The 14,902-nt window shown below is 53.6% G+C and overlaps 1 protein-coding gene across 3 annotated transcripts in view; it reads left to right on the top strand.

Annotated features, from left to right (window-relative positions):
* Positions 1 to 3,583: 3,583 nt before the first annotated feature.
* The window catches only part of MTX1 (metaxin 1), a 13,497-nt gene continuing 2,178 nt past the window's right edge, over positions 3,584 to 14,902 (top strand). The window contains exons 1-9 of one of the 3 annotated variants that reach the window (XR_006416512.1): positions 3,584 to 3,707; positions 5,125 to 5,194; positions 5,771 to 5,850; positions 6,769 to 6,861; positions 7,751 to 7,933; positions 8,454 to 8,530; positions 9,385 to 9,539; positions 10,521 to 10,798; positions 12,755 to 12,905. Coding sequence is in view for 1 of the 3 variants with exons in the window: in XM_044448699.1 (XP_044304634.1) it covers positions 3,627 to 3,707; positions 5,125 to 5,194; positions 5,771 to 5,850; positions 6,769 to 6,861; positions 7,751 to 7,933; positions 8,454 to 8,530; positions 9,385 to 9,539; positions 10,521 to 10,747 (966 nt within the window). In the remaining 2 variants the exon portion in view is untranslated. Of the gene's footprint in view, positions 3,708 to 5,124; positions 5,195 to 5,770; positions 5,851 to 6,768; positions 6,862 to 7,750; positions 7,934 to 8,453; positions 8,531 to 9,384; positions 9,540 to 10,520; positions 10,939 to 12,751; positions 12,906 to 14,902 lie in introns of those variants that run through there. The other 2 variants (XR_006416511.1, XM_044448699.1) reach the window with 2 other exon arrangements.

Genomic DNA, 14,902 nt, shown 5'->3' with positions numbered 1-14,902 from the left:
TACTCTGACCCAATAGCCTTGAACCTCTTCCATGTCTAATCCATGGGGAAGGTTACTAAGCCAGCGGCTCCCACATCTCATGGAAGCAAATCTTCCACAGAGTTTCTTATGTGTTGTGTACCATTTCTTGCCACCTTAGCTTGGATCCAGCCCATCTGTATGGCATCCTCTTCACAGTTGTGGCTTCTCTCGCTGAAAAATGTCTCATCTCTTTAGTGCTATCCTGAGCCAGTGCATTGTTTGTATGTGTCCCCCCAACCCGCCGAATCTTGTAGCAGTGAGTTCCGCAGGTTAGTTATCCCTTACATGAAACATGCTCTTTTCTCCAAAGTCTGTCACCACACAATTTTATCAAGCGTCTCCAGTCTCAGGTTCTCAATGCTGGAAAAGGAAAGGGTAGGGGAATTTTCTTTGTAACAGATATGAATGGCCTGTTTTAAAACTCTGCTCTCACAGAGTCCACAGAAATAGGAAGCAAATTGAAGTACCAGAGCTGAGAACCAAAATTAAGATTTGCCCGGGTTACTCTGCCCTGCTAACTGAATGAAGTTACTGAAACTTCCTGGTTCCTATCAGACAAGGAACAACCAAACAACCGTTATCCATGAAGGTAACTGCCATCCATGGGCCAGAGACCCATTACAGTCTGCCTTGCCTTGGAAGCCACTGGACCGAGGCCAATGATGCAGGTAAAGAATTTCATGTTTCTAGGCCTCATAGCCACAATACTGTGCTCAGAAGCGGGTTGGCAACCCCAAATGAACTGAACAAAATTTCCAGTGTGAAGGGAGGCAAGGCAATTATTGGAGAAATGACTTGGCCCTATGATTCTGGTGGAAATTCCATGCCCATCAGCTAGCAGAGGCTGTCTCAGCACTTTCCGTAGAATAAGTCACCCCTAAACTAGAGAAAGGAAACACAGCAGGGAAAGGAAGTGCAGACGGAGGGGAGCTTTCTTTTTCGAGCCCAGAAAAGGTGGAGACCTGCTGTGCACTGCAGGGTGGACCGATCTTCCGCAGAACCTGCACAGGAAGCCGCTGACAGAATCCATTCATTTTTCAGGATCTTCCTGGCATAAATGTGGGTGAGATGTCCAACCTGCGTTTGCTTTTTCCTTCTCCCTGCCAGAAAAGCCGTACATACAGTTGCTCCGACCAGCTGTGGGGCGGCTCGCTGAAGTTATACACGCTTCAGCCCAGGGTGTGATGGAATGGCATTTCGGTGTCCCCTCCGAAATGAGGTCATGTTGGAACGGCTGCTTTGGCAGGGAAATAAAATGCGGCCAAAGCCACAGCGGAATGCGCTGGCCCTCTGCCTGGGTCCTTTCCTGCCCCGCGAGTCAGCGCTTTGCCTTGGGCAGGAACAAGGCCCATATATTGAAGCCTGGCCCGAAGGCAGAATCTCGCCCCCCTTGGCAAAGGGAGGCAGGACGTGTCGCGGCCTGCCCACCCCAAACTGATCTCCTCGTGTTTCTCCTCTCCTCGGAATCCTTTGCCGTCCGCAAATGCACGAGCAGCTTTGACGTCGGATCCGCCCGCTGCGTTTCTTGCTCGGTTAAGCAGGAGAGTAAAATTATTTTCCAACATGTGTTGAAAAGGTTTTGATGCAGCAGCTCCGATGTAGCAAGAACTCAACTGCAGCTCGGCTTTTGAACGTGGGCTGCACTTCAGCCCTTCATTCTGCAGTAGAGGCACAGTATCAATCCACCCCACACGGTGTTAAGGGCCCCACAATACACACGGAAGGCTCTGAACACTTGAAATGCCAAGTATTAGGCCAAAGAAAACGCCTTCTGTCCCTGCTCAGAAATTCTTGAATATTTTTCCAGGACAAAGGTCTCATGTCATACATACATACATTGGAAGCTGCCTGAAAGCTGCCTGCTTTAATTCTTCCTGAATGCATTCTGCACATGCTCAAAGGTCCTTGGAATGAGCCCAGTATGCTCAGATCTCTGTCTGTTTCTAGAGAAGTGAGTTCCTTTAACTTCAGTGGATCCCAGCCACATTTAGAGTCTTATGGACCCTAAAAGCATCCGTGCCACTTAGAATTGCAGATAGACTTTCCTTCAAATGTTTAAATCTCACTTGTCAGGCTATAGTGTTAGATATTCTTATGTGAATAAGTGCCCCAACCTGCACTTTGAGGCAGACACCAGGGAGAAATTAATGGGGCTCAATTCGTAGGAAGTGTCCCAGAAGAAAGCTCCGAGCACCAGCCACCCAAAGGCATGGCGCAGCTACAGGCTGCGTTCAGACAACCCAAAAGCCCGCTCGACCCTTGCTTATGGGCTATTGTGCTGCCTGTAACTTTTCTTCCTTTACGGATTTGTTTCTGGAGAGAAAAAGATGGGGAAAAACAGGGTTACAAGGCAAAGACAGGCACCACGTGGAGCTCTGTGGATGAGGCAGGATGAAAAGCTGCTCCTGGAAGCATCCTTTAGTCTCTATGGATAGGATTGGGACCAGAAATCCCATTTTATTTATTTATTAATTAAAACATTTCTATGCCGTCCCATTCGCCGAAGCCTCGGGGCGGCTCACAACATGAAATAAAATACAAAAATAACAATATAAAAATAACAATATAAAATAAATAACAATATAAAATTGTGCTCAGTAGTTGTACACACCCAAGTAAACATGCGCAATGCTCAAACAGCAGACTCCTGGCCTGTTGGGGGATGCTGGGGATTGCAGTCCCTGCACATCTGGAGGGACCCAGACTGGGGAACCTGCATCACAGGGTGGAATTTACAGCCCCCCCCCCCCCCCACCCAAGCCATGGCTCTGCTGAATTCAATGGGACACACCTTCCTAGGTGTTTATTAAGAAGTTTTCTCATGTTTCCTGCTCGTGCGCTCCAGATGTTTTGGACTTCAGCTCTCATAAGCCTTAGCCAGCATCACCAGTGGTCTGAGATGCAGGCAGCTGTAATCCAAAACATCAGGACGACTTGTATATAGGCTTATATCTGCATTTAGTTAGTGCGCACCCTTTGCCGTGTTTAGATGAAGTCCTACAACTCCCAGCATGCCCTGGCAGACATAACCGTCACGTTTGCAGCAGCGTTGGACGGGGCATGCTGGGAATTGTAGGATTTTCTTCCTTCTAGACATGCATAGGTATATATTCCATAAACCGTCGATCCGACCCCACGGCTTGACCCCGAGTCGATAGAAATGCGGTTGTGCTATTGCGATTATTCATATTTTAATATGAACCGTCCTGGACATGTCTATCAAGGAGAAGCACAGCAATTGATTGAGAATGATTAAAAGTAACGTTTCTTCCGCGCAAGGGCAGCCTTGCGCACTTACCGGGTCGCAAGCCCCCAGCCAACCCAATGGGACTGACTCCTGAGCGGGCGGCGCGCCCTACGGCGCTCTGTCTGCGCCAAACTCCGCGCGGCTTACTCCCGAGTAAACGTGCCTAGCCCGGCTCACCATCGCCAAGTTGCACAGCGAAAAAGGCAGATTTTTACAATATATGCATACATTATATGCGAGAGAGAGAGAGAGAGAGAGAGAGAAGCGAGGGCGCTTGCGAACGCGCGCCGATCCGGAGCGACTCCTCTTTGTTCTCCTGCGGGCGGCGCGTGTCGTTCCGGGTCGGGGAGGCTGAAAGATGGCGGCGCCCATGGAGCTGTACTGCTGGGCAGGCGGCTGGGGGTTGCCCTCGGTGGATCCCGACTGCCTGGCCGTCCTGGTGAGTAGCCCCGGGGGCCCCGGCGAGGGCCCCGCCGCCCGTCCCCCCCACCCCGGGCCACTCCGGCGGCGCGCGAGGCGAGGCGCAGCGAAGCGCGCGGGATGCACGCGATTTGCAGCGGGGCTCGGCGCGCCCCGGGTCCGTTTTGCAGGGGGTGCGCTTGGCGGCCCTGCTCCGGCGTCTCGGGGGCCTGGCGGCGCCTTCTGCGAGCGCCTCTGCCCGCGGCTCGGGCCCCGGCTCCGTCCCCAGCCGGCGTGGCCGATGGTCAGGGAAGGCGGGAGCGGCAGTGCAGGAGAGCTTCATTTTGAACCAGGCGTTGGATTTGGAAGGGTTTCCAGTTCTGTATCTATGTATCAGCTTTTATTCGGAGGCCGTCTTTACGTTTTTGGAGCTCTTGGGACGGACGCTGGGGAAAGTTTTGGAGGTGACCTCAGAGGGCATCTAGCCCAACCCACTGCTGATGCAGGAAATCTTTTAACCCAAACAAAAAATGCGTAAAAAAATCTTCCGAGGCAGTGTCTGTCCCGGTGTTGTAGAGCCCGCACCACTGAGAAGTCCATCTAAATCTCTTTAACTTTGGGTCCTATGTGCCAGAGCAATGCAAAGTAGAGCTTGGTTCCACCAGCTTCATGAGCCTTTGCTAACTTAACCCGCTCCAGATGCATTCTGCATTTCTCCTCTGTTTATAAAGACTGCACAAAACGTATTTTTCCTGCTGCCCCCCACCTTCCCCAAACAACCCCACAGGACTCACAAAAGCCCACATCAGTGAAAACCATTGTGGTATTAGTCATTAGGTCAGCTTTCCCCAACTTGCTTTCCTCCAGATGTTTTGGACTTCAGTTCCCATGGGCCCTAGCTATCCTAATTCATGGTCAGGATTTTGGGAGTTGCAGCCAACATCTGGAGGGTTCCAGTTTAGGACAAGCTCTGACCTATGGTTTTTTATTTAATTTATTTTTTATTTGTGCTGAGTCAAGAAACTCACTGGGTGTTCTTGGACCAATTCTTCAGCTTAACCTACCTTCCAAGGTTGTTGTAAGAAAAGGGACAAGTGGAAGGAACCATGTATGTCGCCCTATCATCCTGGATAAAGGATGAGATAAAAACGCAAATAGATTCAGTTTAGCAAGTTACTAGTCCTCGGTGCAGTCTACCGGCAGTCTGTTCACAATACACCAATACTAGTCGTTCACATTTACTAGTGAGAGAGTCCTTGCTATGCTGCGGAGATCTCTGTGAACTTGGGCCACTCACTGCTTCCTGGCCCTACCCTACCTAACAGGGTTGTCGTGAGGATAAAAGCAGAGTGGCGTATGATCTTTGTAAGCTACCCTGAGCTCCTTGGGTAACAGTAAAACGTAAGAATCCGCTGCATTTTTGGAGTGTAATCCTTCGTTTCCTTGGTTCTTCGCAGGCGTACGCACGTTTCACCGGAGCGCCTCTCAAGGTCCGCAAAATCGCCAATCCGTGGCGAAGCCCCTCAGGTAACCTTCTGGTGGGGGGGAGCTTGGTAGGGCTGTGCATTATGTCCGGGTGCTGGGCTGGGCATCGCGTGGAAAAATGTGCGCGGGAATCCTTGCTCGCACTGTTTCTCAGGACGCTAGGAGTTACCTAGGCTGGGAGTAAATTTGGGACAAAAGGTATCTCCTCGCTCAGCATCGCCTACCCAGCAGGTGGGACTGTGGCTCCCATCATCCCCAGAGTTGTGGTCTGACCTGTCAGGAGGGGGCACCCCATTGGCTGGGAGCAGGAAGGGGACAGACCATGGGGTTTCCTCTCGCCATGTTATTTCCGGACGCCAGCGGAGGGTCCCACGGGGGCTGGAGGGGTCTCTGCTTGCTCCTGTGTGGTTAAGCAAAGTGGGGACCCGGCCTGGTCCGGTGTGGGCTGAGGAGGCCCCGGTCCAGCCAGGATCTTGCATGCACGCTCTTGTGGGTGTCCCGGGCCACCCCTCCGCTCCCATCCGAGGAGGCTTAGGGGCCCCGTGAGCAGGAGGGCGTGGGGGGCACAGCCAGCCCTGGGTGCAACCCAGCCAGTTCCAGCTTCTCGTCCCATTTCAGGAACGCTCCCGGCGCTGAAGTCCAGAGATGAGGGCGTCATCTCGGATCCCCAGCTGATCATCACCCACCTCAGGAAACAGGTCTCCACCACCACCCCGTACCTCCCTCCCTCTTCGCCCTGGTGGCAGTCCTATGGGGCGAAGGTAGTGGGTCCCCCCAGGGTCCCTCCCAGCCCCATAGTTTGTACGGGATGCAATTCCCAAATCATGATTGACTCTGTCTTCTAGCATTAGGGGGGGAACCTATTTTCTGTTGAAGGCCTCAGAGTTTTCTCTTGGGGTACGTGGAGGCAGTGCATGGGGCCAAAGCCAGGGGGGGGGACCAAAGCCAAAAGTGGGTGGAGCCGCCCCCTCACTGGGCTGCCCCCTGCTCTATCTCCGAATCATACCTTCCCCGCCCCCTTCCACACCTCCTCTCTCTCAGCCGTGCTCTTTATCCCTTCTCTCTGCTGCGTCTTTTCTTTTTGTTTCTCAGTCGCCTGCTGAATTTCCTCTTTCTCTCCCTCTCGCTCTGTCACCCCTTTTTCCCTCTCCCCTTTTCCATGCACCAGTCACGACTTGGCTTATGCCAACCTAGTGATCGTGTAGTGAAATCTGTTTCCTGCTGCTAGTTTTGGAAACATTTCCCTCCACAAGAAACAATAAAATAAAAATTCATGCACACGGGAGCACTGTAGAAGCCTTGGTCAAACACCTTCTCCTTTCAAATGCTGATTTTCTGTAGGCGAGGCAGAGTGTGTGTCTTTTATTCAAATGACAATAAATTATGCAATTCCTCCCACCTGACCAGCAATCCCAAAGCTGGAACTGGGAAGCCGCTCTGCCCAGCCTCAGTGCCACCTCCTGGCAGCCTTGCAGTCCACACAGGGTGCTTTCAGTCCAAAGTGGTATAGTCCTGACACGGGGCCAGCAGAGCACAGCCTCACCTGGTATGCCGTGTGGCTGCTGGAGGAAGAGTGCCCTTCGTCCTAGCCCTGACCTGTCCGCTCTTCCCTGCAGAAGTTCAATGCCGACTATGACCTCTCGGCTCTCCAGGGTGCCGACACGCTGGCCTTCGCGTCCTTGCTGCAGGAGAAGCTGCTGCCCGTGTTGGTGAGTAGCGGCATCCAGGCGTGCGAGGAGGGAGCCGACTGGGTCGCGGGGCACAGCTCCTTTCCTCGGGACTCGCAGGGCGAAAGCAGAGCCGTGCTGCATCTCCGATTGCTGGTCACAAAACACGGACGGAATTTTACTGAGTTCCAGAATGCTTGAATTTGAACCGCAGTAATTTTACGTCCCTCTGTGGTCCAGTGATAATTACAATCTTTTCCTAATCGTGGTGAAACGAACACTGGATACAAATCAATATTTGAATACTGTGTCCAGTTCTGGGCACCAAGATAAAAATGCAGGTAAATTAGAAAGGGTCCAAGCGGAGGGCAACAAAAATGATCTAGGGTTTGGAGACACTGCCCTGTGAGGAGAGACTGAGGGAACTGGGCATGTTCAGCCTTGAGAAGAGAAGGCTTGGGGGGGACATGAGATCCCTCTAGAAGTCCCTGAAAGGCTGTCACAAAGGGGAAGGTCAAGATCTCTTCTTGCTAATGCCAGAGTGTAGGACATGGAATAATCAGTTCAAGTTGGGACAACCCAGATTCAGGCTGGGCATCAGGAAGAGCTTCCTCACTGTCAGAGCAATACGGCAGTGGGACCAGCCGCCTGGAGAGGAGGGGGGCTCTCCCACACTGGAGGCATTCAGAAAGAAACTGGGCAGCCCTCTGAGTGGGATGGTGTAAACTGGTGTCCTGCAACAGCAGGGGGTGGACTGGATGGCCTTCCTGGCCCCTTCCAACTCTACTGTTCTAGGATTCTGTGATTCACCAGGTCTGATCTGATTGGTGTGGCCCTGTTCCACATTTGGGGCACAATTATGGGGTACGCCATAACTGGCAAAGCTTGCAGCGAGTGGGAAATGATCTTTCGGTGCTTATTCTGCCAACAGATCCACACCTTCTGGGTAGATGCCAAGAATTACGTGGAGCACACACGGAAGTGGTACGCCGAGGCCATCCCCTTCCCGCTGAACTTCTTTCTGCCGGGCCGCATGCAGAAGCGCCAGGTGGAGCGGCTGCAGATGGTCTGTGGGGAAAACTGCCTGGAAAACGAGGAAGAGCTTGAGAAGGAGGTTAGTGGGGGGCGCTGGCACCCCACAGCCAGGCTCAGGCAGTGGGGCTACCCTTTCCCAAAACATCCCTTAAAAAAAAAAAATAGCCCAGGGCTACAAAGAGAAATTCCGCAGCAGCAGTTTTATTTGTATTCAGTTTTGTCGCATTTTTACCCTGTTGTCAGGCAGAAAAGGATCCCAGAGTCACGTACAATTAGCAGGCAGTCCTTGCCCTCGGGCTTACAAGCTAAAAGACATGACACAAAAGGAACATAGATTGGGCGGGAGGAGGAAAAATGAAGACAAACGTACCTGAGACCCCAGTTCTTATTGGTAGGGCAATAGAAATTCCCTTCTGGGGCCAAGTTGGTCTCCCCCTGTTGTGATGTTCTTCCAGGGAGGAAGGTTTGCAACCTCTGCAGTGCCCTTGGGTTCCCCCCACCCTGCCTCTGGGGTTTCCCCTTCCTGCAGCACGGAGCTCTGGCAGGTACGGTGTGGGTGCCACTGAACCCGCCTCTTCCCTCCCCTCTTTGCCGCACAGTTGTACCGCGAAGCCTGCGACTGCATCACCATGTTGTCCCAGCGCCTCGGCCGGCAGAAGTTCTTCTTCGGAGACTCGTAAGTAGCTTCACGCGGCCACGTGCGCCGGCGGCAAAGAGTCAGGGGGGAAGGTTCACCTGGCCAGAGAGCGTTGGCTGCTGAGTGGTAGAGAAATGTAGGAAAAGGAAGGGGAAGCGCGGCAAGGTGCTCTCCACTCATCTGGGAGAGGGACAGGAAGAAAGGGACAGTTTACTGTCGAGGTAGAAGGTCTCCGTTTATAGGCAGGTGGGGTCGTCATTTCCCAGAGGATTCCCGGTGACCCCCCCTTGGCCCTTGAGACCCCTTTCTTGCCAATGTTGAATGGCACCCAGAATTCCCAGTGGGCGCTGCAGGTGCCCAGGAAGCCGGGCCAAATGATATTGTGACCTTTCTGCCTCCGAATCACATCTTGTGCCTCTGTCTTTCTCCAGAGCTGGAATATGCCTCTTGAGCATCCCAGAGTGTTCTGCGTCCCAGTGGGCCCTGTGTGGGTTGGGAACAGGAGAAATGTTGCCAGTGGGAGAAGAGAGCCATAAAAAGGGGCCAGAAGTCCGTTTTGGGCCATAATTCCTTGGGCATCGTTATGGGGCTTTTTAAAATCAGCAACATGTGTGATTTCTAGCACCGATTTGGCCAATGCCGTGTGGAATTTCTGTGCCAGGCCCAAACTTGGCCATCTCAGAGGCAAGTGGAAACATGTCATTTCCATGTGTGTTTTTCTCTGAGGCCAAAGCCCCATAAATTGTATCACCATCTGAGATACAAAAAGCGACACTTCTCATGTCAAACTATCCCTGCTTGCAGAGTGGGACAGAGGGTCACTCCGTGTCACGGTGCTCTCTCACACTGGCCTTCCCGGCGTGCCTGAGCTTGCTTGTGCTTTCGTTTTCCAGGCCGGCTTCCCTCGACGCCCTTGTCTTCAGCCACTTGGCTCCGCTCCTGAAGGCCAAGCTGCCCAATGGGAAATTTCAGCAACACCTCAAGTCCCTGCCGAACCTCTGCAATTACTGTACCACCATTCTGACCCTCTATTTCCCTTGGGACGGAGGTCAGTGCTGACCTGTTGATCTGATTAGTTGACGTGTTCTTGATATTGCCTTGTGAAAGCCTCCCAGAATGGCTTCCAGATACTTGGTAAAACTTGACAGTTCCTACCCGCAGGCTAAGCACAAAAAATGGCATACAAGGGAGAAGGCAAAGGGAGGGGAGAAGGTGGAGAAAAAGACAAGACACACAAGGAAAAGCGATGGGGAGGGAAGAGGGGCAAAACCCCAAAGTCTTTCTGGAGCAGGGATGATGGAATGACACCCGCTCACCCCCTTCTGTTGTGTGCGTGGAGATGTCTGTGAGTATACAGATCGGCAGTGGGGACCCTCAGGCCGCGGGACCAAGTCCGCCCCGCCTGGGGCTCCGTCCGGGCCTCTGGCCTTCCCTCCCCTCCTTTCCGAAGCTGGGCGGCTCCCTGCCATATTTGCAGTGCTTTCCTCTGTTGTGAAAGCTTGAAACGCCTCTCCTCCTCGTTCACCTGCTGACAGTAAGAGCTTTAAGGATCACTCTGCCGCGGGATTTAAAGACAATCCTGGCCGGCGCCTTTTGCCTCCCGGCCCGCTCAGCGCTGGTACGCAGCCCTCAGAGGCTCCTCCGCAAGCCGCATCCGGCCCTTGGCAGGGCGAGGCTCCTCACCTCTGGTGCCGCTGGCACAGCATCAGAGACCTCTCAGTGCGGCTCTCGGGGGCAACGCGAGCTCGTGCGTCACGGCTCAAGTGAGCAGCGGCTGCCAGCACATTTGGCCACTCAGCCGGTGGGCAGAACCATCCTCCCGGCCCCGCTCCGCGTCCAGAAACTGCCCAGCCTGGCGGCAGCGTCTCCATCCCCGCCAGGGAGGGGCCGGCGTCCTGCAGCGCCCCGGAGGGAGCGGGGTGGCCCTGTGGGCATGCCCAAAGGCATGTCCGCTCCCTGGTCCCTCGGCGGCCTGCGGAGCCCATCCCTCGCCCGCCCCGCTCTTAATTTTGCGTGCTTTCTTCCCCAGGTGACCCCCCGCCCAGCGTCCCCAAGGCAGCTGCCGGGGACGGGAGCGATCCCGAAGAGGAGCCCTTCCAGCTGCGCAGCCAGATCCTCTCCGTGCTGGTGGGCCTGGCCGCCATGGCCGGCTACGCGCTCCTGACGGGCATCGTCTCCATCCAGAGGCAGGCGCCGAGCCACCCACGCTCTCGCGCCATCGCCATGGGGGAGGAGGAGGAGGAGGAGGAGGAGTGAGCTGCCGCCCAGGCGGCGTGCGCGGCTTCTCCCGCTGGACCACTGCTTTCTGTACGTTCGGCCCTGTGGCACGGCCTCCCTTCAGACTCTTGCTTCCTTCCTCTCCCTCCCTCTTGGTCATTCCGGAATTTGGGGAAGGGGATGGATGGGGCCAGCTGTGGACAATAAACCTCTGAGGTGCTCCCTTTGCAGATCCGCACGTCGTGTTTGCATCCTTGGCCGTGCGCCACCCACTTCGCGGCTGCACGGCTCTGTCTTTCAGAGCTCCCCGTCTCGGTCTGAAAGGCACTGGTACAGTGGGCAGTTTCTCCCCAGTTGCTGCTTTTCCCTTAACGCGCCTCATCCTCTTTTGACATACGGCAGCGCCTGTCACCGTTCCTGTTTTCACGGAGCTCTTGTCCGCCCCCTTGAGCAAACAAGCACTCATTCCCCTCAGATGCAGAATCCACGCCCCCTCGAAACCGCTCCCGATTCTCATACGTGGGGGAGAGAGGAGAAGAAAAGCCCTTTTTCTTGCCCTTGTGCTCTCTTGTATAAATCTCTGCCCTGTTTTCCTTATATAACTCCTCTCAGGAGGGGCAAAAAACCAGAATCCCAGAACTGTGTCTGGCCAGACATTCAGGTTCCCGGACTTCAATCCCGGCTACCCGGTTTGCTCCGTTTGGGCCTGCCGCCACCGCCACCGTTGCTGCACAAACGGCTTGGCTGTCGGGTTTTGGCCGCAGTCGGGGCCTGGCAGCGTTGCCAGACAGAAGCTCCGGCCAGCTTTGGCTGCCGGGCCAGACGGGGTGACGTCGGCCCTGCTGCGCCTGCCAGGTCGGTCCGCGGCATCGTGCGTCCGTGTCCACAGCGAGGCCTGGAACGGAGCCAGCCCTCCTTTGGACCGCTGTCAACACTGTGCCGCCGACGTATGTAATGTTGTGGTTGACCCATTTATTTTGGCAGAGGGTTTCCTGGCCTCTACGGGTCCCATACATTTCTGCAATCCAGAGGGTTTGCTTGGTTTTTTTAAGAGGTTAGCTCTTTGGGTTTCTCAGTTGTCGTTAAAGTGACTGACGGCCTGGGTGGCCCAGGTGGGAACTTTGGGGTGAGGTCGGGAGAGGAGGTGGATGCGAGAGTTGCAGTCTGAATGCAGCTCACATCTGCCACAGCCCCTCAGTGCCTGGGGTGTGATCCGAAACAGCCCCGGCCTTGGACCAGAGGGAGGAATTCTCAGCTCGGGTGTGCAGAAGTACCTACAAAGAATCGGAAGGGGACTCGGAAGCATCCAAGGGCTGCTAAGCGAGCCAGTGTGGTGCGGTTGTACGAAGCGTGGGCCAGGGGCTCAGGTGACCTGGGTTGTAGTCCCCGCTTGGCCCTGGGGCCAACTGGGGACTGGGCCAGTCAAGACTCTTAGCCCAACTGGGGACCCTCGAAGGAGGATTTGCCCTGCTAGACAAGAGCAGAGTTGCCAGATGCAGCCGGGAAGCCCCTAGGGCAGTGGTGGCGAACCTCTGGCACACGTGCCGCAGCTGGCACGGAGGGCCCTCTCTCGGCACGTGAGCCAAGTCGCAGCTGCATCGCCCCAGCAGCCGAGCATCGGATAACGGCACGCACAGGGGCCATGCGCATGCTCGGAAAGGAGTAGCGGCGCCAGGCGATGAGGTCACGAGCCGCGACTCATTAGCCGCAACTCGTCCGAGCTTTCGCATGGCCGGTCAGTGCGCTGCCAAGGATATATAGGATATATATATATTTGCTTGGACTGGCCATGAGTTGTTTTTTTCTAAACTAACCTCAGTTTTCAGTTTTTATTGCAGTGTTGGCACTTTGTGATAAATAAGCGGGTTTTGGGTTGCAGTTTGGGCACTCGGTCTCTAAAGGTTTCGCCATCACTGTCCCAGGGGAATCTGTTCTTGAAGGGAAAGATAGACTGCTTCTGAGCATGGTGTTTCCACTTAGCTGTAATATGGGCCCTCTTCATGGATTTGTCTGTTTGTTTATTCTCATATTTATTTCATTTAGCAGTCATCCAATAGCAGGAGTTCTCCAATCTCCAGACAAGCAAATGAATCACCAAATAAGTATTAGGAAGTGAACAAAGCCACTTGAAGATCAAAATCTTTATGCAGCTGGGATCAAGAGATCAAACCTTTGCAGCAAGAATCCATTAGAGCAGGTAAGGGAAAGAAATCTGAATGTACAAACCCCAAGCATCTGACTTAAATTACAGAACAATGTAAGGCTATGAAAGATTTTCGAGAAAATAAAAATGTGTCTGCCTGGCAGAGGAAAGGCAATTAAGAACGTACCAGGTATGCCTCACTGGGAAGGGTATTCCTTCACTGAGGAGCCGCCGCTGAAGAGGCCCTGCTATTTCTCTCTCAGTCAAGTTGGGCCTCCGAGGGTTATCGGTGCTTGGATAGCGACCGGGTTTGTGCGCAACCGAGTTGGTTCCAGATGCTTTTCCACCAGATTTGTGTATGTGCGTAGCAGGGGAGAATACAGAGAATTTTATTCCTAGTCATTTTAATTCGAGGTACAATGAAGCTTTATAACAGGATAGTAACTTGTGGCATTTCTGAAGTTTTCAGTTATACTTCTTACCACCCCTAGCCCAGTGGAAGGGGATCATGGGGCTTGTAGCTGAAGACTTTGGAGGTCCATAAATCGTCCAGGGCTTCACAAAAGGAGGGTGTTCTGTGTGCGTCACGTGTACATTCCAGGCCTGGTCTGTTTGTTCCAATAGCACCCCCAGTCAGCGGCCAAGGAAGTGGGGCAGTTCAGCTGGAATGCTGGGAACCATTGGGAAGTTCCCCAAATAAAGCAAGATAACAGACTTTATAGACAAAGGCTTTTCTGGGGGGACATGGCAGCCATTTGCATTGTCTCCCCATCTTTGCTGAGGCAAGGGTAAAGAATTTCCCCCAGCCCTGACTGGAAATGAGGGTTTTTCTCAAGACGCATGGCGTTCGACAGGATGTTTGTGCCTCCAGCAACAACACCCCTGTGTGTGACTGCTGTTAGTAACACGGTCGTTTCTCTTTTCCTGTTTTGTGCTTTTTTGTCCACACTGTTCGAAATACTTGTCCGTGTCCCACCTCACGCCTGTTGTTGTTGTTGCTAGTTGCGAAGTGGCATCCCACCCATCGCGCCCCCATGGACAACATTCCTCCAGGCCTTCCTGTCCTCCACCATCCCCTGGAGTCCAGCTAAGCTCACACCAGCTGCCCCAGTGAGTCCATCCAGCCCCCTCGTCCTCTGCCGTCCCCCTCTTTTCCCATCAATTGTTCCCAGCATTAGGCTCTTCTCCAGGGAGTCCTTCCTTCCTGACAGTCAGGACCCCGAGGGTGTGGACTGGGCTTCCACGAGAGGTCGTTGAGGCCCCATCAGTGAGGGTGTTCAAGGATAGGCAGGACGTCCACATGGTGGGCATGTCGTGAGCGGAGCCGGCTGGTGCTGGAGGTCAGACTAGATGGCCCGGGAGGCCCCTTCTGACTCGCTCTGTTTCTATGTTTCCGTCTCATTAGGTGGCCAAAGTATTTGCATTTCATTTTCAGGATCTGGCCTTCTAAAGAGCAGTCATGGACCCTTTATCAACTAGAAACTTTCCATAATGCTCAGGCCTAGAATCAGTGAGTTGGTCGTTAACATCTGTTAAGATACGATATTCTACGGAACAAGGTGTTGTTATTGGTGGTATTGCTATTGGTGTTGTTGTTGTTGTTGAGCAATCCTGCAACTGCCTCCTCCCAGTTCAGTTCTCCGAAGCTGGGCTGGGCAGAAGAGATATTGCCAGACATTTTGGACTTCGGTTCCCAGAAGCATTTGCCAGCCTGGCCAGTGGTCAGGAATGTGCAGAGCTGAACTCGAAAACATCTGGAGAACATCTTTCTCCAAAGTCTCTACTGGAGATACTTCACCATGTTTTCTCTTTTGCTGGAGGGAGCACAACAGCTGGTGCAGTAGAGCAAGGAGCAACATTTACTGGTGGGGTTAGGAGTATGTGTTTTGTTTTTTTAAGCCAAGAAGGAGAGTTCTGGATAGTTATTCCAGCTGCTGAAATACTGCAGAGAGGAGGCGGGGGTTGTTGTAGATCTGGCAGCTGAGAGGTGTCTGCGTTGTTCGGGGGGGTTTATGAAATCATTCTTTAAAAAGCAACCAGCCGCAGAAGGC

The sequence above is a fragment of the Varanus komodoensis genome, unplaced genomic scaffold (genome assembly GCF_004798865.1).
Source record: "Varanus komodoensis strain SLA01 unplaced genomic scaffold, ASM479886v1 scaffold55, whole genome shotgun sequence".
NCBI lineage: Eukaryota > Metazoa > Chordata > Lepidosauria > Squamata > Varanidae > Varanus > Varanus komodoensis.
The sequence above is the reverse complement of the archived record's forward strand: the minus strand, read 5'-3'. Positions and strand labels throughout refer to the sequence as shown.